This window comes from Apteryx mantelli, chromosome 5, assembly GCF_036417845.1.
Source record: "Apteryx mantelli isolate bAptMan1 chromosome 5, bAptMan1.hap1, whole genome shotgun sequence".
Classification (NCBI taxonomy): Eukaryota; Metazoa; Chordata; class Aves; order Apterygiformes; family Apterygidae; genus Apteryx; species Apteryx mantelli.
The window spans coordinates 10221713-10246356 of record NC_089982.1 but is presented as its reverse complement, the minus strand read 5'-3'; the positions used below and the strand labels follow the sequence as shown (position 1 = coordinate 10246356).

General features: G+C 45.8%; 1 protein-coding gene across 9 annotated transcripts in view; it reads left to right on the top strand.

Annotated features, from left to right (window-relative positions):
* The window catches only part of EREG (epiregulin), a 32261-nt gene extending 10796 nt beyond the window's left edge, over positions 1 to 21465 (top strand). For 2 of the 9 annotated variants that reach the window (XM_067297478.1, XM_067297477.1), the window contains exons 4-13: positions 430 to 501; positions 1537 to 1615; positions 2672 to 2754; positions 3222 to 3293; positions 6548 to 6648; positions 10283 to 10350; positions 18625 to 18708; positions 19172 to 19295; positions 19879 to 20025; positions 21047 to 21465. In XM_067297478.1, coding sequence (XP_067153579.1) covers positions 10344 to 10350; positions 18625 to 18708; positions 19172 to 19295; positions 19879 to 20025; positions 21047 to 21107 — 423 coding nt within the window. In that variant the 5' untranslated portion in view covers positions 430 to 501; positions 1537 to 1615; positions 2672 to 2754; ... (1 more) ...; positions 6548 to 6648; positions 10283 to 10343 and the 3' untranslated portion in view covers positions 21108 to 21465. Of the gene's footprint in view, positions 1 to 429; positions 502 to 1536; positions 1616 to 2671; positions 2755 to 3221; positions 3294 to 6265; positions 6378 to 6547; positions 6649 to 8040; positions 8726 to 9911; positions 10062 to 10086; positions 10351 to 11892; positions 12001 to 18624; positions 18709 to 19171; positions 19296 to 19878; positions 20026 to 21046 lie in introns of those variants that run through there. The other 7 variants (XM_067297480.1, XM_067297479.1, XM_067297481.1 and 4 more) reach the window with 7 other exon arrangements.
* Positions 21466 to 24644: the final 3179 nt, after the last annotated feature.

Genomic DNA, 24644 nt, shown 5'->3' with positions numbered 1-24644 from the left:
ATAAACAACTGGGGGGAGTTTCGGGATGTTATTAAAATTAATAAAGTGGTTTTAGGAATGTTTTGCCTCTCTAGAGCTTTCACAACATAGACTAATAGAGGCTTTTGGCAGGAGCAGTAAAGCAAATTGTTCCCACCCTCTCTTAGCGTGCGGTGAGCAGTGTCTATCCCAGCAGCCACGTGACTGAAAGTCTGAACACAGCGCAGCTCCTGATAGACAGGGAATGCCCTTGTGAAACTCCCAGGCCTCTGCGTCCCGCACAGAAGCGTGAGTCTCAGCCATCGCACACTCACTTTTCCCATGGCCTCTGTAGACTTGTGCAGTTCTACAGAGCTGCTCATTTTGAGCTGCTTGGGAATGCTCTGTCACTAGGGCTGCACATCCTCACACCATGGCTGGCTGTAATCCTTAATTTTCTTTGCTTTTGAGGGCTTGCATCAGACTTTTAGACATTATTGAACAGAGACGTTTGTGTTTATCTATCCACCTGGTGAGGGAAAGGTAAGCAATTTTTATGCTTTAAATGCTTCTCATATCTCCCCAAGGGCATTTACCTGTAGATACGCTTGTAGTGGGTGTAAGCGATGCAGTTTCCTTGTGCTTTATCTGCAAAGCAATCTGGAACTATTCCCTGTGAAGTCCAGCTGAGTTCATAGTGCAATCACAATGATATGCCTTATAACAGGTAGCATCAGGACTTTACACCACTGCTTTTTCCTTTCTATTTTAAATTTAAAAGTTTATGTTCATTTGACAGAATCACAGAATGGTTGAGGTTGGAAGGGACCTCTGGAGATCATCTAGTCCAACCCCCCTGCTCAAGCAGCATCACCTAGAGCACGTTGCACAGGATTGCGTCCAGGCAGGTTTTGAATATCTCCAGAGAAGGAGACTCCACAACCTCTCTGGGCAGCCTGTTCCAGTGCTCTGTCACCCTCACAGTGAAGAAGTTTTTTCTCATGTTCAGATGAAATTTGCAATGAACTCCTTATTTAGATGCAGTCATCTATGTTCAGGTGCTGTTACTAAAGAGTAAGAGATGGGAGAAGTGGGCCCAACATTTCCCACTTGTGGTGGCAGCAGGAATGACACCAGAACAGCCTGTACCCCTGCACTTGTGCACCCAAGGCTGCTCTTACTCACGGCCGGAGCAAAGGCTGCTCTCAGTGGCTCAGAGCATGTCAGAGCCGTCTTTCTCCTCCCCTCCCACTCCTCTTGCCCAAGTGACTGGCATAGTAGCAGAAGAGAAGAAAGTGGGGTTCTGTTATAAGAAGACTTTGGTGACACCACCACCACTGAAGTCATTCTGGGAAATAGACTGAAATGAGCCAAGTGTTCTAGCTTTTCATTCCTTGTGGCACAGCATGTGACACTTATGCTTTTACCAAAACTCCTGGGGGAGTGTGTGTGGGGAGGGGAGGAGACAGAGAAAAGGGACGCCATGAAATGAGCTTGTCTCAGTCTGCCTGCATTTTTGTTCAGGATGAGCAAGAGTGTTCCTTACGAGTCCAGTCCCTCTGTCTGATATATACCTAGGACCATTGGAAGAAGGGAAAAAAAAAAACTTTCCAAGACCAAGGACCATTGGGGAAAAAAATCATCACAAGACCACCAGGTGCCAGTGTGTGCTTTGTGTCAAGCAATTTTGATTTTATGGACTGCAGTTCTGCTTAGTTGCCGTTCAGGACTGCGATCAGAGAAAGCAATGAATGAGGGTCACAGCTATACCTGGGGATTGGAATTGGGAAGTGGGAGAGGATGGGAATGTGCTGGGGACAGAGAAGATGTGGCTGGAAGATGAGCTATTCAGCATCTAGCAGGAGCAAGGGGAAAAGAAAGATCTGTTTTCAGAGTGGGCCTAGCTAGTAGCTGACAAGGATTGCTACAGAACTGTGCATGGCATTAGAGGAATGGTCCCAAAGAAGAGGTGGCAAGGCTGGGAAGACAATACAGCCAGTATTCAGGGACAAAAGCATAGCTAAGGGGCTGTCGTAGTCTCCTAAAGGGACTAAGGTAGTAAGCTATGCCCTCTTTACCTTCACAGCTATCTTAAACAAGGACAATAACCTGATCTAGCTCAGACAGACAGCCTCTACCACAGGGTGTAGGTTGAATGAGTATCTCTGTGTGGGCAAATCCGATGGGAGGCCGTAGAGATTTTCTGATCAAGGGTGCAATCGTGCTAGCACAGCTACACAAAAGAAGGGTGTGGGATCTAGGGAAATCTGCTTACTCTCCCAGAAGCATTAAAGTCCTAAGGAACAGTGTTAGGAGCTGTGTAATGCGCAGACCCCAAGGGTTTGGTGAGAAATAGCTCTAACTTCAGAGAGCACCAAGTAGCTGAGACAAAATCTGCTCTTTTACATGCGTCACCTCTGGGGACCACAATGATGCATGTTCTTACAAGGACTCCCTCACCTGGCCAAGTGGTATTTAAGGTTCCTGTTAGGCCAGCTATGTCTCCTGAATGCATACGCTAGCACAGCAGGAGCCTGGAGTTACAGTTCCTTAAGGCACTTGTTTCTGAGCTAAGAACATATTGTCAGACTACTTTGCATCAGTGCACTCCCAGCACTGGGTTATTCACGCTTGGATGAGTAGCGACACAACTTTGGGCTTCTAATGCTCCCCCGCCAAGTGTTCTTATAACAGTTTTTCTGTTACCTTCCAGACTGGAGTTTCCCTCTGCATGAAGGCAACCCCTCCATTCCAAAGAGCTAGCCACTTCTTTTAAAAACATGCCACAAATCAGGGGTAGGTGTGCATTGCTTTTAATATAGTATTTAGTTCAAAAGGAACTTTCTGCCTCTCTTTTTAGCTCTGCTGAGATTGAGTGATGGGACAAAAGAGGGTTGTGTTAACACTTTTCTTGAAAGGTATTTTAAAAGTTACTTCATAAAATTTATAGGTATATGGGCAGTTATCTAGTTGTTGACCATCAAAACGCCTATTCTGCAGCACTGAAAGAAGGCCCAAGAAATTTTTAGAGACAGAGATATTTCCTTGTATGTATGTCTGCATGTGTACATGTGCATGTCATCATCTTCATTAATCTGGAGGGGAAGTTTCTATTAAAATAAAAAAAAAATCTAAGTAAAATGGAGCAAAGGGAACTCAGAGCAGTGCAATTCTCTTGTGCTCTGGGAGAATGCTGAGAAGCGTACAATGCAAGCCTACGGAAAATGATAATAACAATAATGTATTATTTCTTTGATTTATAGTTTCCCAGGAAATGCTCTAAAGATGTCCTGACTCCAGAACCAATCTGTACAAGTTATGAAGTAGAAGCACTGGTACGTACAATTAGAGGCAATTATTGTGGTCAGTAACAGTTGTGAAATGTTACCAGTGAAGTTTTAGTAGACTTATTACAGATGGGCATATATCAAACTGGTGTCTTCCAAGCTTGCAAATCCACAGCTGACGGGTCTGCAACAGGATATTTACAAATTGTTAATATCCTGTTTACAAAAACCATGTAAGCAATCGAAGGCCATTGCCCAAAGGCTCCAATGTTATTTAGATCTACGTAAAAGACAATTCCAACATTTGCAATGCTGTCGGCAACTCTGATGATATGTGACATGGTTAATGCATATGGTAATCAAAACTGCCCCAGTGTAATCAAATGCATGCTGCACTGTGCAGTGCATTGCCTAAGAATGCTCTAGAAGAGAGAGTAAACAGACTGCCATGAAGACCTCCTTTCCAGTTCGGTTAACCTATGTGTCCTTTAAAATGGTTGATTTGGAAAGATGGGCAATTAGCTTTGTATACAGCAGCCTTTCCTGGAAATTTCTCTTCTACTCCATGAACGGGAACATTACGAAAATAAAAAGGGTGGAAGGGTCGGAAAGCTGGGATAGAGGCAATAGAGTTAGACTGTGTTCTGCACAAGTTGTCATTTCTGCCACGTTTCACCTAAGCACGAGCCAACTCCTGTGCTAACTTTTTTTTTGGTTCTGATCTCAGGTTGCTTGTATGCTTAGTTGGGCAGAGTAGATTAATCCTGGTCTGGAACTGGAACATGAGTGTGTTATGTATGAAGGGGTGACCTCTGCCACAGACATGCATCAAGTCAGTGGCCAAACGTCTCTCATCTTGGGCATCTAATGTGAAACCTCTGTTTGGGCTCTTTTGTAAAAATTGGTCTCCAGGGATTCCTATTTTCTGCAAAAGTCCTTGGAGGGGCTGTGGTTATTTAGGAGTTAGATTCAGAGGTCTAACTTGTGTTTGGCAACTTTGGCTAATGTTTCCCTAAGTAGATTCTACTCTTCCTCACTCCTTTCCCAATACATACCACACATGGCATTTCACCCTTAGCTTCAGTTCACATTGAAATTACCATAGCCTTATCCACAGCTGCCTTTTTCATGTGCAAAGGGCATTCCCTGCATTCCCTGGCTGCAGGAGTGTTAGGAACTGTCAACCATAGGTTTGTGATGTTCTTAATTTAATAACCAACACTAGTCTAATTAAACCCAGCCCTGGCCTTTGTCCTGTCCCACTCCATTTACACCCATGCACTCTGAGAATCATAAAGGAATTCTCCTGCATCTCTTAAATAGCATCAAGCTGCAGGAAACAGCCTGGCAGAGGGGGCGGGTCTGTAGATGCCACGCAAAGGAGTTATCCATGGAAGTGTCACAGTCAGCTGACCAGCTTTAGGCATCTCACCCTCAGGGCTTTCAGTCGAAGGTTGCAGATTCCTCTCCTCCCATCTCCCACGCACACAACAAGCTGCTGGCACCCTCCCTACCCATGGGTGGAGAGGTGGGGACCTGTGGGGTAGGCCTAGGCCTTTGCTCTCCTCAGCCCATGGGCAAACCCACAACTTCTTGCTAAAAGAACAGAGCAAACGTGCAATGTCTGAACAATTCCTTTACCCAGGGAGGAATCTAGACTGCGCTTCCAAGACTGATTGTGGGACAACCAGCTCTGACCAGAAAATTGGGGTCTGTCTCCTTTCCTGGTGCCTGACAGCAGCCACACCTGCAAAGGGTGGGAAGAAAAATCTGTGTCTTGGGCAGATGGTTTCCACATGTGATGGAAAGACCTCTGGCCTTTTCAGCTCCACAGATGCCTGCAGTCTTTCTCCACAGCTCCATGTTGGTACCTAGTCCATGGCAAAACTAGCTCATCCCTTTCTTCAGTCTGTGACTTTGAGACTGTCTCTCTAGGGAGGCTGGATACTACAGGTGATGTTCAGACCATGGATGGGAGGGGAAGGTGACAGATGATTTCAGATACTCTTGTTCATTCCCAAACCAAACCAAACCCTGGAGGTTTCCGCATGCCGTGTGACTCATAGTTGGCTCTCAAGAGTTGGTAATACGAAGTTCAGTGGAGACCAAAGAATAGGAAATATTATAGAAGAAGGTTGGGCCCATGCAGCAAAAATACAGAATGGAAACATCTTATTAAGTGTTGCAACCCCAAAGCATTCCTGATTAGCTACTCTTTCTTTCTAGTTGAATTTCAGTAGAGAGTGAGCATGGTATGAATGGACTGGCTCCTACCTAATGCAAACTTAATATGATTCTCATAGCTCAGCCACGGCCTATTTTTGCTCAAGTTGTGGAGGAGCTTCATTGTGGACCCCAGTGTCCTAGTTAGAAATATGACTGTAGTGATGAGCTGAGCACCCATGTTTATAGGTTCCCTGGGGCAGACTGTCTCATCATCTCTGTATGACAACAGCTAGCACAATAAAGGCCTCATCCGGACTGCCTTTTTTTTTTTTTTTGGTCACTACAGTAATAGTAAGGATTAACAGTAATTATAATAGCAATAGGAGTGTCCCATGATGCTAGTGGATGGGGGAATTCCACTAACTGCATCTGCTCCTGTGCCTAGCGCTAGTTACCAGGCCAAACAAATACAATGTGGACCTGTAACTTTTTCCTAGATTCCGGTTCTGGAACGTGTGTTAGCTAAGCTGGTCTCAGGTGAATTGTTGTTTACTCCATCGTCCCCAATGACACATTCCTCATGTTGAGGGTGCCCCAGCTACTGATGCGCTGTCCTGATGGCAGTGTGTGGCCAGTATGAAGATGACAGTCTGAGTCACAGGCCAAAATGTGGAGTCTGTGGCAGGCTGAAGACCCAGTGGCAGTACAGGACCGGGAGCATAGGACAAGACATAGCTTGATGCTGCTTCTTCCCAGACTGTAGGCCAAGCACAGGAACTCTGGGGCTGGGAAATAGCCCACACCTCAGGCTCTCCTCCTCCCCCTTCCCTGCTTTCATCCCCTCGCCCCTGCAGCAGTGAAAGAGTGCAAAATCTTCCTGTCGAGAAAAGCCAAAGGGATTGAGGCCATCTCAGCTGAAGCTGGAATAACTGCTCAGCTGACTGCCTACATTCCCAGCTGAAGAAGGTAAGGAGGCAGAGGGCTCTGCTGAGCACATGGATGTGGCATGTACTGTTTAGGCTTTAGTGTAGGCCTTACGAGTCTGGCTTAGTCCAAGGCAGACTATTTCCTTCTCTCTGATGGTGGCAAGGAAGGCTCATGTTCAGAGTATCTTCCCCGTGTCTTCCCCATACTAGTGCCAGCTGTCCAGATGCAAGGTACAGGAGAGGGAAGGAAGACGGCGGTGGATAGCCCACAGCCAGGACTGACTGCTGTAGTGAAAGCCCAACAGAAGCGGGTGAGTGTCTGCTGAGTCACGTCAATCCCTACAGTGGTGGTTCTTGCCATTGTTTCGCTGTCCTGAGACGGATGTTGCTCTCAGGGCAGAGCTGCTGAGCAGAAGCACCACATGGTCAGCTGCCAGGAATGTGCCTTCACATAACAATTTGTTTGCTTGTTGTTAAAAATAAAATGCATTTAAGTCATGAGAAAGGCAATTCAAAAGGATAACAGTATGCTTATTGGAGCCATTACTGTAGGTAGGCACTAAATTAGAGTTTTGAGACTGGAGGAAGGGAGGAAGCAAGTCAAAACACCTGGATGGACCACAGCTTAATACCTGCTCAAATCAGTCAGCTCCATGCATCTTACTGCTGGGGGATCTACTCTGAGAACAGAGCTGTCTAGACTCTCCAGCTCTGGTGGTTATATTGGCCACCTGTCAGGGAGTCTAAATGCTGCACCCAGCTGTGTGCATGATGAACCTTCACAGAGGACAATCATCACCATGTTTGCGTGTGGTTATATCTTCCTGTGGTTAAAATACATCCTCCTGGAGAAATGCAGTCAAGAGAAAGCATACGGCCACGTTTATGGAAGGCCATTTTAGCCAGTGCAATCTTGGATCAATGCAAAATACTGTTGAGGAGATTAATTTATATGGTCTGAAGACGTATTGACGAACAGGACAGAACGCAAGACTGACAGTTAAAGGGCTGGTGTTCTTTTTCCAGCTTTGCTTGCCGCCTGCTACCTGCTGTGGGGAAAGCCATTTTTCTTCCACCCTGGTCCCCCTCATCTTAACAAATGAATCATTTGGAGGAAAGAGAGGCAATTGCTAGAAATATGGGCAGTGATATAGAAGGGACTTAGTTTGAGAACATCCTTTACAGGAGTACAAATAAAGTGTTTGCACAGGTTCATTAAGCAGGAGGTAAAAGCAGAAGCCATGGAAGGGTTGAACAAATGAAAAAAGGTACAAAACCCCTTGGAGGCTGAGAAATCACTCTTCATGGAGCACCAAGGTGTAATTAGGAAAGGGAAAACACCAGCTGAGCATTACAAAGCTCTTCGTGCCAGCAAGATGTGTTGGGCCATTCAGGAGTTGCCCAGGGGAGAGTAATGAAAATTTCATACCAGCCAGCAGAATGAAGCTTTAAAACTGCCCTGTAGGCAACAATGCAGCATGAACTGGCAGATTTGTCTGCCTTTTCATTCCCATCTTGGGAAGCTGCTCCTTTTCTGTTTGAATTTCTGGTTAATGCTGAACCAATGAGTTGGCTAAGAAATCAGTGCATTTGGGGGGTGGGGGGTTTGGGGGTTTGTTTGTTTGTTTGTTTTTAAACAGCAAAAGATCTGTGTTGTCCAATAGTTTTGTCTTTACCCTTCATTTACAGGAAGAGGTCAGCCGCTTTGAGTCTTGGGGCAGCATTTTGAACTCTCATAGTTTACAGTAAAGCCTGGCTGTTTAAGAACATTGCGCCTAATTCATACCTCGCATATGTGGCAGATTTAAAGCTGACCTCTATATGGCTTAAGTTTGGCACAAGGTGTTTCCTTATTCCATTCCCTCCAGACTAACTCATCGATGCATCCCAGTTAGACATACACCCTTCTTAGGGCATTTGTGGTCACGTGCAAGTCCCATGCTCTTTGCCATTTAAGATTTTCATCCTTAATACTAATCTTCCATAATTCAAATAAAAATGTTGTCTCATGTGTTGCAGTCCACTTAGACTACCCATCTTTCAAAAGAGGTTCTGAGGATCTCTGATACCCTGCAATGAAAACTTGCTGTAAATGAAAATTTGACTTATACAAGTACTGAAGTATGTATTCATGCTGTTTGAAAAATGCTGGCTGCTTTTCCAGGAATGTATGAGTATGTTGCTTTTTGTTACCTTTTTTGTGTGAAGAAGTCCAGTCCTTCACTGAAATGCTAGGTGTGATTTTGTTCCAGTTTCAAAAATACTTTCTAACAAAAAGAGGTTGGTTTTGGAAATAGATGCCGTTCTTAACGGATAAAAAAGATGAAGATCCATCCTCAAAATGACAACATATAGAACTAGATACAAGTCCTACAGAAAGCAGCTAAAGTAAGTAGTAGACACCAGTCTTTGATAGATTTAGTTATTTAAAAATGCAGACATAAAGTGACAGTTCATTACTGTGAATGCAGCTGTAGTCTTTCACAGAAAATCACTGTGAGGGAAAGGGTTCTCAAGCATAGAAAAATGTACATTTGACCTGTGTTTTCCTTTCTAAGTTGGGAACAGTATTTTGTTCATATGAAATCCTCTATACTGTCAATGACAGAAAAGCTAATAGACCAAGTCCAGTCAATAACCTTGAAATTTTAACTGCTTTGAATCTGCTGCTCTGTCTGAAAAGAACAAAGAGAAATACTTCTGACATAAAGAGGAGTTTAAGCACAAAATGGACCTGATTTGAGGCCATTTACATTTTAAATAGAGGTTTTCTTTAAAGATGGTCATTAAACCATCATAAGTTAATAACAGCAAGTCTTTTGCACAAATTCTTGAGGTATATGCAAATATCTTCATCACACACTGTAAAGAAGATGACCCTGAAATGTCAAAGCATTCTGGGGGCTACAGGCTGGTCTGATGCTAATTGGTATAAATCCATCATTAACTTCACTTGGGTGTGCCAGTTTACCCCAGCTAAAATTCAGGCCACTAGCAGAAATACACCCATGATGCTCTATTGCCCAATCAGTGCTACCTTTCAGCATTGTACAGACATGTCACTCCATACTCAGACCTGTGGGATGCAATGAATCTGACTTACTATGAATCCATCGGTGAAGAAAGGTACTACTCATTATAAATAGCCACTTGGAAAATTGGCTCTTAAAATGTGTATCAGCCTTGTTCAAAGAGGCAGCCTCCACGTGGAGGATGGAGAAAGGATGGTGAAATCTGTAAGTGGGGATGCCTGCTGAGAGATGACATGCTGTGAGAGGAAGAAAATCATGCAAAGATGAAGCAAAGATGTTTATATGATAATTGCTCTCCATATATTTAAAATCTGACAGAGGAAATTCCAATGAATTGATCCAACTGTGTCAAGAGTTGCATGGTGTCTGGATATCAATACAAGACTGTAATTAAATGCTTTCTTTCAGAGGATAAATCATGCAGGAATTTAAGGGTGAAATTTATTATGATGTCGTAAGTGTGTAGAAGTTTTGTAGTGATGCTGCTTTTGTGGCATCCTGAAAAATCCCCACATACAGAAATGCTTTACTAATCATTGCAGTTCCTTTCTTTGCCCACTGTGATCCCGGAAAAAGCAGATGATAAAATTCCTAAAAAGGGGGATCAGCCGAAATAGAGAAGCAACACAGTCGTATGACATCAGAAAACCTACCATCTGCTCGCATTAAAGCAGCAACAGGATTGTATGGGGGTAAGCCAGGGCCCTAATGCTAAAGGGGGAAAAAAAAAAAAAGACTTGGAAAAAGATTCAGGCTGTATCATGTCCCACTTATTTGCAGAATACTGACTTATAATGCTACTGGCGCACTGATCTTTATTACGCTGATTTTGCCAAATCTCATATCAATTTGATAATTAACAGATTGTGTTGACATATAATTCCCTAGTAACACTGCTTTTTCCATTTTTCAGTCTCACTACACTTTTGTAGGACCTCTTTGCCTAAGAAAACTTCTCTGAAATAAGACGGAGTATGATTTGTAAGTACCATATCTATCTCAAAACTCCCTGAGTTAATGTATTAATTACCTTGGACCAGGTGTCTGAACATGAAAATATGGTAGACTATCATATTCTGCAGTATCTTTCGTAGTTAATCTTTTTGTATCGATAGTCCCTTATAAAATGGAGAAACTATGGATACTTGAGTCATCAGCTATTAAATTGCACCTTGCCAATACTCACATTCCTTACACAGCAAGATAGGCTTATCAGTTCTGCAGTAAATTGGGTATCTCCTTGCCTTTTCTGATGATGGAAAAAGGTAAAGCAGACAAAGAAGTTTTTTTGCTTTAAAAGGATAAGAAATAGCCACTGGTTTTGAGCAACTTGTTCAGATAGATAGAAGACTTGTTCTATTTCAGGCAGATTCCTGAAGTAGGGATTTGGTGGGGGTGGTATCCCTCAGATATCGGATTATGGTATGGAAGCCGCTGCAGGACAAGGCCTTGCCTAATGCAATAATAGAGCACACAGGTTTCAGCAGGATGCATGAAAGGAATAAAAATATGCAGTGGGAATGAGTAGACTGTTGGTGCTAATAACTGCCCATGCTACCGGGCTGCGATGAAGCCGAGGACAGAAGGGGCAAGGAGGCTTTAGCACCCTCTGACCTTGAGGCTGTCACTGCAGGTCAAGGTCTCTGGGTGAGGTGCATTCCTGTGGCCTGTGCTGGAACTTAATCGACCATTTCAGCCCCTAGTACCGAGGTTCCCTGGCACCAAGATGCGTGTGCCAAGGATCACTTTAGAAATGCCAGTAGATGGGAGATTAGAAAGGGCAGCACGTTTCCGGCTACCGGCCTTGCGCTCTTTTCTGAACCTTGGTTCATGTGCGAGCAGCGTTCACGGCCAGGACAGCCCCACAGCACTTCCTACGCAGAGCTGCCGCAGCAGGGTGGACCCCGCTCACGTCGAAGTCTCGCGCCATTACGCCTGGCGCCGATGAATTTAGGGCAAACAGAAGCTAATGCTGCTGATGCTGTGCAGTCAGTCATGGGAATCCGTGGCCCCAGGAAGTCCCGGGCGCAAGTGCCACGGTTGGATTGCTTTCAACGGACAGGTAATTTTATGGCCATGAATGTTTGCCAAAGTAAGGATAAAGCACGTGCTCTCAGGGGGCAGCCAACAGCCGCAGGGGCTGTAAAGGAATTTGTCCCCCCCCCCCCCCACCTCGTTGTGCAGGGCACCCGGTGCCCAGTGTCTGGCACCGAGGCGCAGGCCTGTCCTTTGCACCCTGGCCCAGGGAGGAGGGACGCGGGGGTCGCACCCGTCGGGGAGCCGAGGCCAGCCGCCAGCGGGGCCCCAGCAGGCACCCGCACCCCAGCCCGCCGGAGGTGGCGCGGCGCGGCCGGGGGCGGCAGGGCTGGTGCCCGGGAGCGGCGGGCAGGGAGCGGCGAGGCCGGCGCCGGGTGCCTGCCCCGACCCGGGGTTTCATCACCGCTGAGCGCCGCCCCGCCTCTCCCGGCGGCCCATAAAGGGCCGTGGCGGCGCGGCCGGCACCCACAGCAGCAGCGCCGCAGCCGCTCCTGCCACAGACCGGCTCCTTCTCTCCCGTCCTCCCTCTCCTCCTCGCCGCGGAGACCATGCACGCCAGCTGCATGCGGGCTCGCAGCCTTCTGCTCTTCCTCGGTGAGTGCCGCTGCGGTGCCCCCTTGGGAGCTGCAGCTCCGTGATGCTGCGAGGCAGTGCCACCTCACAGGAAAGCGGCAGGTCCCTGCTGGGACCTCCCAGGTCCTCCTGGCACCACTGCCTGGCCAGGATGCGGCAGGATGCGGCAGCTGATGCGGCAGCACAGGGTGCAGGCAGAACCCGACTCATGGGGCTGGGGCACTCACTTCTTGCTGGAAAGTCTCCTGCAAAAGGTGGGGATAAGCTTGTCTTCAGGTGAAGGTGACGCATTTCTTCTTTGACATGAAGGCATGGGCACCAATGGGTGTATCTGGGTGGTTGTATGACAGGAGGAGTGGAGCACATGGGTTTCGCTCTCAGATTGGTGTGCAGTAGTAGGGCATGTCATTGCTTGTTCAGTGTTCAGGCTTGACCCTTAAGCGACTGAAAGTGAATATCCACTTTCTCTCCAGCAGAGCTTTTTGGTCAAGGCAGCAGGATCTGTTCTCTGTCATATTGTTGTGTTTTTTCCATAGTCCAGTCCTGCAGCTTTTGCCCAGACCATGCTCTGGATGAGCTAAGCAGGTAAATCCCTACAGCGGTAGAGACTTCCTTCTGGAAACAAAGCAGGTCACGGCCTTTCTTTGCTTGACACTTCACCTCCTCACTGGGAGTGTGTTACTTTATTGCATCAACATGAGTTACCTGAAAGTCTGAAATGTACACAAGTATTCTTAAGCCTGGAGCCTTGCACCTCTGCTGGGTACTGGTAATGACACACAGTGATTGCTGATAGCTGACTCTTTGAGGTGACTTGAACTGTGTGGCAGGGAGCATCTGAGCCAGGACTCATCTTGGAGCACTCACATGGGCTATTGTAAGAACAAGATGTATTCTCACATCTGCAGAGCCAGGCTCAGGGTCTCAGTCCACGAGGAAACTGTTGCCAAGCCCTCTCTTTTGGGGCATATGTTCCCTCATCTGCTAAGCCCGCTTCAGCAGGAGTTCCTGCCTTTCATCTTTGCCAGATATTTCTGTAATAGCTTATGGGTCAGTCACTGCACAGCAGCTTATTTGCAGGGACAGCGGGTTAAACATCTTGTAGCCTGTGACTCAGACATGCTTGCACAAAGCTGGCACTGAAAGAAACCGGTAGGGCTTTGTGGATTGAATATGGATTTATTTATTTCCAGTTCAGGCATAAAATTTAATAGTAAGGGACAGATTAATCATAACTAGATGGCTTCATACATAGTGGCACAAGTACTTTACCTCCTTTCCCTCCCAGGTCAGTAGTCTTAGCAGGACTAAGTGCTATTGGCAGAAGCTGGGAAGACTCTAGCTGGTATTATGCTGGACTTAGGAGGTTCACCACTGAATGGCTGAAACCTAACTGAGGTGAAACTCATTGTCAGCTTCATGTCCTGGGTATCCTGGGTTTGAAGACTGCACAGCAGAAAGGCAGTGGGGAGAAAGAGCTGTCACTCACCCTGAGGAACTGTGGCACTGTGCAGGCCACGGGGAGAATATGAGAGTGATGGAGCCAAGCCCAGGTCCTGCTTCTTCCATGGATTAGTAAGGAGGCCCTGGGCAAGAGCTCGCCGTGGTCTCCGAGCAGTTGCTTTAAGGCTGCTCAAGTGGGGAAGGCAGGCCTTGGATCTCCAAACACACTGGAAGCTGTGTGTCAACTGTGGCTTCCTCTGTCAAGTTTGTTCTGGCTAATGGCAAGTGGGCTGAACGCAAAGGTTGCTGAGCCTGGAGATACGGAATTTTTCAGTGGCTGACATGTCTGGGCACTAACAGTAATGAGTTTCTGCTTCTCCTGCAGTGTAGGGACCTCTTCCCCTCTGCTGTGGAGCTAGCCCCCACACATGCGATGGAAAGGAGTGGTTCAGGCATAGGAAAAGGGGTGGTGTGTGAATAGGATAACTGGTGTGGAAGTCTCCATAGGAATGGAAGCAGTACTGAGATGACTGAGTGCACATACTACATATTTATCTCTAAGTCCCTACTTAAGGATATGTCCTGGCACAATGCCCAAGATGATTGTGCGGGTCCACAGCAATATCAGAGCACTAGTCTTTCAGTACAGGCTGGTGTTTTCAGGACTACCTTAGAGCTGGCCTGGCCTGGCCTGGCCTGGCCCTGGGCCTCCATGACTTCAAGTCTGCGATTCTGAAGTTATGAGTACAAAATGCAAGACAGGGAAACCTGGATATTCTTCCTAGAAACATGTATAGACATTTCTGTCCTGTTACCCTAAAGGTAACTTGATTTGAGCCTCTTTCAGTGCCCTCACTTCTGGTGTCTCCAGTTAGAGAATAGGCCAAATATGCAGAGACCACAAGATGGTTGGGGGGTGGAAAGGACTAATAGCATCTCCTTCCACATGGGTGAGAAGAGCAACCTGTGCATCTTGTATGCCTCATCTCAGGAACAGGAGTGTCAGGCACCTGCTTTGCTTGGCATAATCAAGGAACCAGGCAGCAGGTACATCCTGCCTGAAACATCAAGCAGAAGCCAGGTGTTACATCCAAAGCGGAAGGATGGGGAGGTGTGCTCTATCTGAGGCAGTTAAAATTACCTTGAATGGCCACTTCCCTTTCCCAAAAAACATGCTCATCCTACATGGATGACCTGAACTCCAGAGATGCTGTGGTTGATGTGAACAAGGGAGCTAGCTGCACAGCCAAAGTGAGGCTTTCCTCAGCAACCCTACATTTCTGTGATCCTGATCTAGAACACAACCACCCACCCAGCTTTTTGTATTGCCAGAAGTGCTTGCTTTTTCTGAGATGGCCTGTAAACTTCTGTGGTCTATTGTATGGCTAGCTAGCTAGGGAGGTGAGTAACTGAGAGATATTGAAGGTGATGCACTAGAGTTAAGTGGTAGTAGTGATGCCAGTCAGACATGTCCTGGATGTCTAAAATCAGGTGATGGGGATCCACATTGAGTTGAAATCAGCTGAGATTCACCAGGCGCAATGTCACCTGGAGACTTCTGCACTTGGCATTGCTTTGGAAGTACAACTGAAGTTAGAAGTGTAGGTGCTACCTCTGTAGTGGAGGGACCACAGAGATGCCAAATGCAAACTGGTGACAGGGGTTCTTCTTCAGGTAAACTAGTATATGACTAGTGATCTTAGGGAAAGGGAAAGCCAACTCAAATGATGATAGGACCCAAGACCTCTCAGACTACAACAAAACCCAAAAATTGACCTTTAAAGTTGGCGTGAAACTTGCCAAGGGACTAGTTCTCAGTTACATACATCCTGTATGCATCTCCCTCACCTTTCATTCTTTGCACTCTCTCTATAACTGGAAACAGTAGCTGGCTTTGAATGGCTGAACTAGTAATTAGCTGTTGCCTGTCATCTCTGATGATGGCTGCAGGAAGCTAAGGCAACCAGCCCTTATTTTCCTTCTATCCTTTGTAGAATAGCCAGTAAACAGCAGCATTACTATTCCAGTAAAGCAGCTGCTGCTGTCAGTGTTAGCCTTACTGTAATGCCAGACACAGTATTGCACTTGCATTCTGGCAATATAACAATAAGCGCAGAATTTGCATTCCTGTGAGGCATTAACAAATATCCACCATCTCATTACTCTTATCTTGTACTCTGTAGAGTATTTGCTTAGTGATCAGTGAAGGAATACAAATGTAACTACCTCTCCCAGGTCCCATGTTTGATATACATCATTTGATAACCATGCAGGGAAAGGCTCTCCTTGCCATTCCAGAGCATGGATCCCTTATCCTCCCACAGGATCCCCCTCCCACTGACGTCAGAGGAGGAATACGTGCATGGGAGAAAGGGCAAAATATAACAGTGCAGAACAGGAAGAACTTTGCCCGAATGCAGAAAACACTTTTGGGTGTCAGCAAATATCCACCAGCAAATCCAGCAAATATCAGTTGCGCGTGGGTGGAATGGGGCAAGTCTTAGTTCTGCTTTGTATGAGGTGGTGTATTTTAATCTGTCCTGTACAGGTGTCTGAGTTCTGGCATTTCCTCTCCAGGGACAGGTTCAGCTGGAAACTGGTCCCTCTTTCTGGAGCATAGATAAGAGCTGACCTCTCTCTTACATGTATCTGGGCTTGAGTTTCTTAAATGCAAAAGCCATGTTCTAATATCTCTTGAACTAAGCACTTGAGACTAGAAAACAACTGCTCAAATTACACTCAGACCAAGGAAGAAGAAAGGCCAAAACCGAGGTATGTAGGATAAAAAGAGATCTTCATTTATCTTCTTCCATCTACTTAATAAAGAACAATAGGATTGGATGTCTTGGAAACATCTAGCACATTTTGGCTTGATTTCTGTTCATTATAGTCGTGTGGGCCCCAGATCAAATTCTGCCATAGCCTATCAATGGATGTGACAGCAGCAGTATGTAGGGAACAGGAGGGAGCCTCAGGTCACTGACTCTCATGGGTGTCAGGACTCCAGTATCCCTTCTTGCAAAAACACCATGTTACGCAGTGTGTCAGAGCTGTCCCATTCTAGAGCTGCTCACCAAGCTGCTGGGGGAGCAGCTTGGTCAGCGGAGCACTCCTGAAAAGTCCTTCTAGCTCCTGGGAAGAGGGACTGACTCAGTGAATCTGCTTTGCCCAGTATCAGTTGGGGCACCAGGTCCCTGACCGAAGCTTAAAGTCTGCAGCTGCAGAGCAGCAAATGAGCTGCAGTGGTCCATTAGCTGATGGCCTCATCCGTCAAGCACTTTAACTTTCCTTAGTGAGGGTCAAACTGGCCTTACAGAAGTGCATTAACTGCTGCTCCTGGCAGAATCTATAGTGAACACAAGTGCTGTGAAAAATCCCACCCTGAAAGTAAACTTGTTGGTCCTGCCCCATCTCAGTGAAAGGCGGGTCTTGCTGAGTCATCTCAGCAGAAGTAGATGTCTGATTTACGGTCTCCTCCTACAAGTCAAAATTCCTGTATCACTGCTGTGTTACCATGGCTCTCACTTTGGCAAACCTAGGCTTTGTCCTTTTTTCTAAAGCTTGATAGAAATCTGAGTTACTAGCTTTGCAAGAAACGTGGAGAGGGAGGGAAGGGAAAGAAATTGTGCTTAAAAAACAAAACCTGTCCCTTTAAGAAGGATATTCTTGCCATTCTTATATGTACCTGGAATAAACCTTAAAGGAAGCCTTATTAATCATCCAGAAATGGATGAGCTGCAGAAAATCCATAAATCACTATTAAATTTAACACTGAGATGTAATGAAACTTTCTAATAACCAGAGTTGAATTAGAGTGATAAAGAAATTATGAAGGCACACTCCCTCCATTAGGCATGCATGACCTGACAAGTTAATAGAGGCAAACAGCCCAAAGACACAAATTACAGACTTCAGTGGAACAGGGCTGATGACTAAAGAGTTCATGAGCAGGTTAGTTTGTGACCACAGCAGGAGTGTTAGCCAAGAGGATTTCATGGCCAGCTGGAGCAAACATTAACTGTTCTTCATGGGGTAGTCATGAAGCTACAAATACTTGTGATTGGCTTGAAATCCTCTTTGGAAATGCTCATTCAGTGAGCAGAATGTCTGAAAGCTGTGCCTGTGCGGGGCCTCACACCCTGAAAAGCATCAATATGCGTTAGAAGCTGAACCTCTGGGAGAAGGGAAATCCTTGGTCCCCAACGTAGTGCAGCTGGCACTCTGGGCACCAGACTCCTCATCATGCATGGTGCAGTCCCCTAATATTACTGGTACCCATTATCAAACCTGCTGAGCTGTGGTCTTGATGATGGACAGTTCAGGAATGAAAGAAATGTAGTTGTTGTTTCCTGGAGTTGAGATGGGTGACACTGGCCCAGGATCTCTAAACTGGACAATGCCTCTAAGACCCAGTGACTACATGTAGAGGGCTTGGTACTCATGTTAGCTGTCTGTGCAAGTGCATGCTTAGCTGAATAACTCTGAGGTGAGAGAGGGTATTAGTGCAGGAACTGGCCAGCTTTTCAAACTGGTTACAGCAAGTAGAGGGCTGAGGCCAAGCAGCATTTGTTTAAAGCTTTCCCAGAGCCGTACGTGGTCTCTAAAGCCAGTGGTGGGCCACTGAGCCTGGCTAAGCTCTGACCCAGGGTGCTGAGTTGCCAGCCACACTGACTTGCTGAGTCCCAGGAAGTCATTTCCCCTGGGACTGCTGTTGATTCAAGTTCTTGATTTTGATCACAAAAACTCTTCCTGCAATGAATATAAGATTGCCATACCTAATTGTGGGACCCTGACTGAGTCCCTTGCATGGATGCTGTGCCAGGCTAGTCAGAATCCATATAGGGATCTAACCACATAGTCAGAGTTGGACTAAATTCTGCCTCTCCTCTTGACCTCTGCAACCTGTCCAAGCCCATTTCTGCCCAGCCTCACTCAGAGCATTGACGAGAGATGGTCATAGACACGGAGTTTCTGTTTCGTCTCTGTTGTATGTTTAGAGTTTCCATTTCAGAGCTTATTTCTTTGTGTTGCCTTATATGATAGAGGCAGCAGATCTCTGAGATCTGTATATTTTTTTCAGGTTTTGTACTAAGGTAGAAGGCTTCTGCTCTTCTGTTGTTAACTTGAAGGCTAGACCAGCTGGAATACAGAGCTACACTTAACAAGCATCTTGTTTTGACTCTTCTTTTTATTCTCTTGTAGGTTATGTATTGCAAGCAGTCCTGGGCACAACAGTGATTCCGTTATGTGCGCCTGGTGAAATGGACAACTGCACAACAGCACTAAGTAAGGATACTCTGCAGCTCTCTTTGCAAATAACAAGCCTTTGGTTCCCATCTTCTTTGGGCTGGTGACCTCACTGAGGTGCCCTGGGAAATGACTTTCACTGTAAGAATAAGTTACAGTTGAGCCACACTTCCAACATCCTGCAAAGTGCTCACTGTTGTTGCACAATACCATCTTTTAGCCTATATTGCCTTTAATATTGCTTCTTTGGCAGAAGAACTGTGCCTTTGATGAGAATATTACAGTAAAAGCAGAAATAGCTTATGCGAAACTCCTCTGAGAAGAGTCAGTATAACTCTAGCCTGGGAAAATCCTCTCCCTGTTCAAAAGGCTTGCCTGTCGCAATGTCTACCGCATTGAAGGTTTGCTGGTATCTAGGCTGCTAGCTGTGCTTGTAAAGCACTGTTTGGGAAATACAAAGGCAGAAGAAGGCTGATGAGATGCTAACCAAATCTCTTTACAGTTCAGACAGAGAACAGTCCGCGCGTGGCTCAAGTTGGGATAACCAGATGCAAGCCTGAAATGAAAGACTACTGCTTCCACGGACAGTGTGTGTACATAGTGGACTTGGACGAGCACTATTGCAGGTATGGACAGAATGCAATGCGTCTTGTTAAAATGAACTCGTGAACATGGACTGGCTTTGACCTCACTGATACTGATGCTTACCTGGAACACCAATCCAGCAAGTGATCCAAATTTTCACAAGGATTTAAACAGGAGCAGTATATCTATAACAGACCTCAGCTGGATTTAAGCAGGTATTAAGCACATGTGCTGGCTGCAATGAAACTTGTGTGGGAGTCTTAGACACCTGAAATTAGTCAACAACCCAGCTTAAACACGGGAGGGACACTCATTCTGATGTACCTCCCATTGTTCATCTGTATTTACAATAGTGTGAGATCCAGAGCTCAGACAAAACAGCAAGATCTCTCCTTTGCTTCAGCCTGTGAAGTAAAGACCCTGTAGGCTTTTTCAAGCATATTCCTCACTTGAAGGATTTACCTCTGTTTCCAGAACCATATGGATTTCAGTTATCCCAATTCAAGTTGCTTGTCCCTCGGGAAACAGCAGGCCAGTGGGGGTAGGATGCCCCCAGGAGTTTCGTAAAATTGCTAAATTATAACACTGTGGCAATGTCCCTAATTCTGCCTCTCTTCTGCTCAGGTGCGATGTAGGCTTCTCTGGTGTCCGATGTGTGCATTCAGAACTTGTCAGACAGCCCCTCAGTAAGGAGTATGTGGCACTGACAGTAATCCTAATTCTGCTTTTCCTCACCGCCTTCTCTATTGCAAGCTATTACATCTGCAAAAGGTAAGAGAGTCTCTCTTCATGGCTCAGGAAGGCAAGTCAGTTGTGTATAATAAGAGGTCCGCTGAGGACCTCCAGTTAGACTGGGATATCCACACTCACTTGATTGCATGGAGATCAGTTTGATATGCAGGCCTGCTGGCCTGCACTTAGTGAAGTGATCCAAAAAGTAGTGTGCTGTGTAGCATACCTCAAACTGAGGGTTACGTTATGCCTAGGCAACACTGCCCTCAGATGTCCTTTGACCCTGCCAGAGGACTATATCGATTAGTTTGTTGTCCATCATAGAGGGTATCTCAAGGTAAAGGAGAGAGCAGACACAGAATAGGAAAACTAGTTCCTTCTCTTGGTAATGCCATTTCCCCAGTCAGCAGGAACTGGAGAGCAACTGGATGAATGTTGGGTAACTTCCTTATCTGCTGTATTGCTGTGGTGACTAAGCCATATTGCTAGCATTTCCTTATCAGCCGTACCAAGGAGGACAGCAGTCTTCTCCATTAACAGACCCCAAAGCAGCAGGAATCATTCTTCATGCTAATAACTCTAATTGTAAGCTGCTGTCAAAGAGCCAAGAAGGTGGAACAACTCAGCTCTTTTCCCACAAGGTGGGAAAGCTTGGCTTCGCAGATCTGATAGCTAGACAGTAACTGCCTTAATTCCTCTTCCGTACCTGAAGACTCCGTGAAACGTCATCTCAAAACAGAAGATGGCCTAGTTTGTTAGGGTATTCGGCCCTATTGCAGGGAAGGACCCAGCAGGATTTCTCAAAGACAAACCTACTACCAGCAGCAAGACTTTAATGCAGATGTGAAGTCTTCAGTGAAGAGCTGAGAAATGAGACTCTGCATGCAAGTCATTCCAGAGCCCAGAAATGAATGCAGAGAGAGCCTAGCTGCTAGAGTTATAACAAACACAAGGAGGTTATATAGAGGTTTTTTTGTCTTCCTTTCCCCTCCTCACTCCCCAGAAAGCCATTTGGGATGGCTGACTTTCCAGAACTAACACCTCTCTCCGCTACTTCCAGGTGCCGAAACAAGAAGAGACAAATGAACACCAGTGAATACAAGGAAGTTGGTACCCTGTAGGAGAATCCATGGCTTCATACAGCATTCTGTTCATCTGGACAGACTCAGCGGCTTCCCATCTATTTAAATGTTATTTTTATTAACAATATTTACAATATTTATGTTCGCTTAAAAATTTCAATTGTTTGGTGATCCAATCAGTATAGGTCAAGCATTTTATTTTCAGTGTTTTATTTTTTTATTTAATAGTATTTCTCAATGAGAATCCTGCATAAGTGGCTCTGTGGGATAGAGATATATTTTTGTTACAGTTCATCTTCTTGCCAGTACTACCTGGCTCAAACTCTGAAGAGTAATTTTATATTTATTCTTGTGAATATTCTGAAAACAGTTTTACTCCTTGAAATAAAAGTTCTAGACGAAGTTAAAATGTCTGTGTGGTCTACTCACTGTGAAAGTTACTTGGCATGGCTGAGCAGGACATTTCAAGTCCCAGTAGTTAATTTGGGAGAGAGAAAACAAGTATCATGTTATCTCTAGTAATATGTACCAATATATCTCCGTTCCAATGATCACAGATATTAGCTGGCATAGTTTGAGGAAGACTTAAAGGAGCAATGCAGCTGCTAGCTCAATCTGTCCTAAAACGTACTAGGAGTCAGCACTATGGATCTCAGCTCATCCTTATGCTCAGTAACGTTCTGCTGGATATATCTTGGATTAGAGCAGGGAAGTGGAAGTACAAGTTGATTATTCTCTGCAACTGAACACACTAACACATGGCAACTCAGGGTATGAGCAGCTATAGGAAGATCTACCAGCTGACAGCAAGAAAGCTCTCTCGGAAAAGGTACCAGCGCTCCGATCCTCCCCCTCATTCTCCCTGTGTTTGCTCCTATTGTGACTGTATTGGGAAGAACTTTGAAGAATATTAATTGTTAGTCAGAAGCAAGTCAAGTGAAGTAATCTAGTTGTCATAATATGAGTGAGGAGCCATGTTTTTCTACTACTTCATCCAATTTGGAAGTCTTAAGCACTTAACATAGATGTTTCTTTGGCCTAAAGTAGTAATAGAATAGCCCACTAAGTTTATCCACACCCCGTGTGGCTCCCTGTGAAAAAGAAGGAGTCATACAGCATCTGAATTGTCCGTATTAATCCCATCACTTCTCACACTTCAAGAACATTCGAGAAGAAGCACCACCTTTGTCATTCCTTGTGTTTGCCAGAGGTTAGTGCTGTCTGCATCAGCCTGAATTGCTTGATGTTCATGGTTGCAAGACCTGTGATCTCTTGACCTGTGCAATAGAATCTTGGTAAGGAAGAGTGGTGGGACCCAGAACGTCACAAGTGAGAATGCTATTTCAGAAGCTCCCATGTCTGTAAGGTGAATTCATACTTGGCTGGCATATTGCAAAAGCTGCCAGCTCAGTCAGCCAGAGGCCCACCTGTCACTCCATGGAGGACTAAACTGGCTCTTTCACTCTCTCCTCAAACTTCAGGCCTGTCTTCGATGCTCTGGAAATCAAGCAAATGAAAGGGAGATCTTCCTCTCAAAAGTGACTTCCTTTGTTCTTCTGCTGTGTGTCATCCTATAACAATTTTAAGCTGAGCTTGTAGGTAACAGCGCTTAAGTTAGCCTTGCATCATCCTCGATAGTAAAGCCCATATGTGACATGCCATGAGAGGGAACCCACGAGTTCTTCAATGTGCCCATACCGCGGTCTGGTGAAAGAAGGCCAGCTGTGCCAATTCATTTGGCAAGCAGTGGCCTCTAGGAACCTAGCTGTTGATCTCCAGTCTGGAGAACAGATGGGTTGTGATTGGGAACCGAGGAGAGTGGTTGCAAAGTGGAAAAGGTTTGTCCAGGTGCCCTGCCCCTAACAGCATGGCCTACACCCCTTCCGTTGGAAAAGATGAATCATGTGGAAGGATAGCTCTGCCTCTTTCCTGGCTTGACGCTCGCTTCCGAACCTCGACTTACTTTCCCTACTCTCTTCCTGTTGACAAGCACCAACCACAGCAAAGGAGTAATTAGGCAGACTAGTGCTGTGGTGAAATAGCTCTGCCCAGATTCTGCAAGTTTTCATTGCACTTCTCTCAAAGCTGCCTGAATGGGAAGCGTGTGAGGTAATGGGGAGGAGGGACATCCACTTAGCAAAACAAAGGTGTGATCAGAGCACAGACTGACATTACTCATGCTAGATTGCTCCAGCAGTGCAATGCAGGAGAGCCCAGATGCCCCAGGCCCCTACATGTGGGCTCTGGCTGCAATAGTAGAGTCGGCTTGTGAGACTTTCTGTGCTGCCGATTCCCCTGTTCCCTACAGATCTTCTAGCACATGCTGCTCTTGTGGTCTCTCTCTGTGGCAGCTATACTACCAGCTTCTGAAATGCTGTGACCAGCAATGTAATTTCTGCCTGCCAAAGACCTAGGGGTAAATGGAATGCAATCAAGCCCCATGCAAAATAAGCAATGCTTTGCTCATCCTCACTTCCCAAGAGGAAAAGCTTGAGTAAGCCACAAAGCCCAAAGAAAAAAAAAAATCTATCAGGTTACGTATGGCAATTTAGGGGAAGGGACCACCTCTGCATTTCCTTATGGCTGCGTGGAACCAGGCTGTCAGGGCTTGACTGGCAATGTGATACAGAGCAGCCCACGTTGATCTCATCATGGAATACCATGCTCATCTTTTTTTTTTGAAACACTGCATTATCCTGTAGGGTTTACACTCTTTGTGCTTGATCTGTTTGTAGCTGCACTCAGAAGTAGCCTGTACTACCTTCTTCTGTCTTCTGAGATGACTTAAGTGCTCATTTTTGACATTACTACAGAACGATCCTCATCCAGCCCTCAATATGGGTCTGTCAACGTTTTGGATGGGCCCGGACAATACAGTTCTTTCCCTGGCCCACCTGGTCCTTTGTTCCTCCCTTTGTCATCCAGTTAGGAGGGTATCATTGGTCATCGCTGTTAACTAGGCTGTGTCACAAGGTCCTCATTAGCTTCTCTTCAGCTTTTCACTTCCTCTCCTTCTCCTGGGTAATCCACTTGTCACAGAGGAACCTGTTCTTCCAGGTGACTGGTGACAGCTAATGGCAACTCCAGCAACAGCCTCATTGTTAGCACAGGCTTCCCCAATGGAAAGATGGGGGCAAAAATCGATTCTTGGAGCCACCTCCTGTTCTTGCTGTGACCCAGTTAGGATCAGTGGTGACACATCTATGTTTCCCCCTCAGGCTTCTTGGCCTGTCTGTGAAACACTCCGGCCTGTCTCTGTTCATCCTCCAGAAACTTTTCCTGGACTCCATGGAGAGACTCAGCCCAGAGGCGTTCTCAACAGAGCTATGTTTTGCTCAAGCTCCCACTTCCTGCCCTTTCTGCTTTCTACCCCATATTGTAAGAGCATCACAAAGGGGGTATCTGTCCTCTAAACTCACTTTCTGTAAATTATGAACCCATGTATTGAGGTCCTATTAGCAGAGCTCCAGTGCCCAAAAGGCTTTAAACTGGACATTCGTCTGGGTCTCTGCAGATCTCTCAGCTACTCTCTGCTGGCCCTTCTGGACCTGAGAAGCCGTAGTAGCTGAAAATACT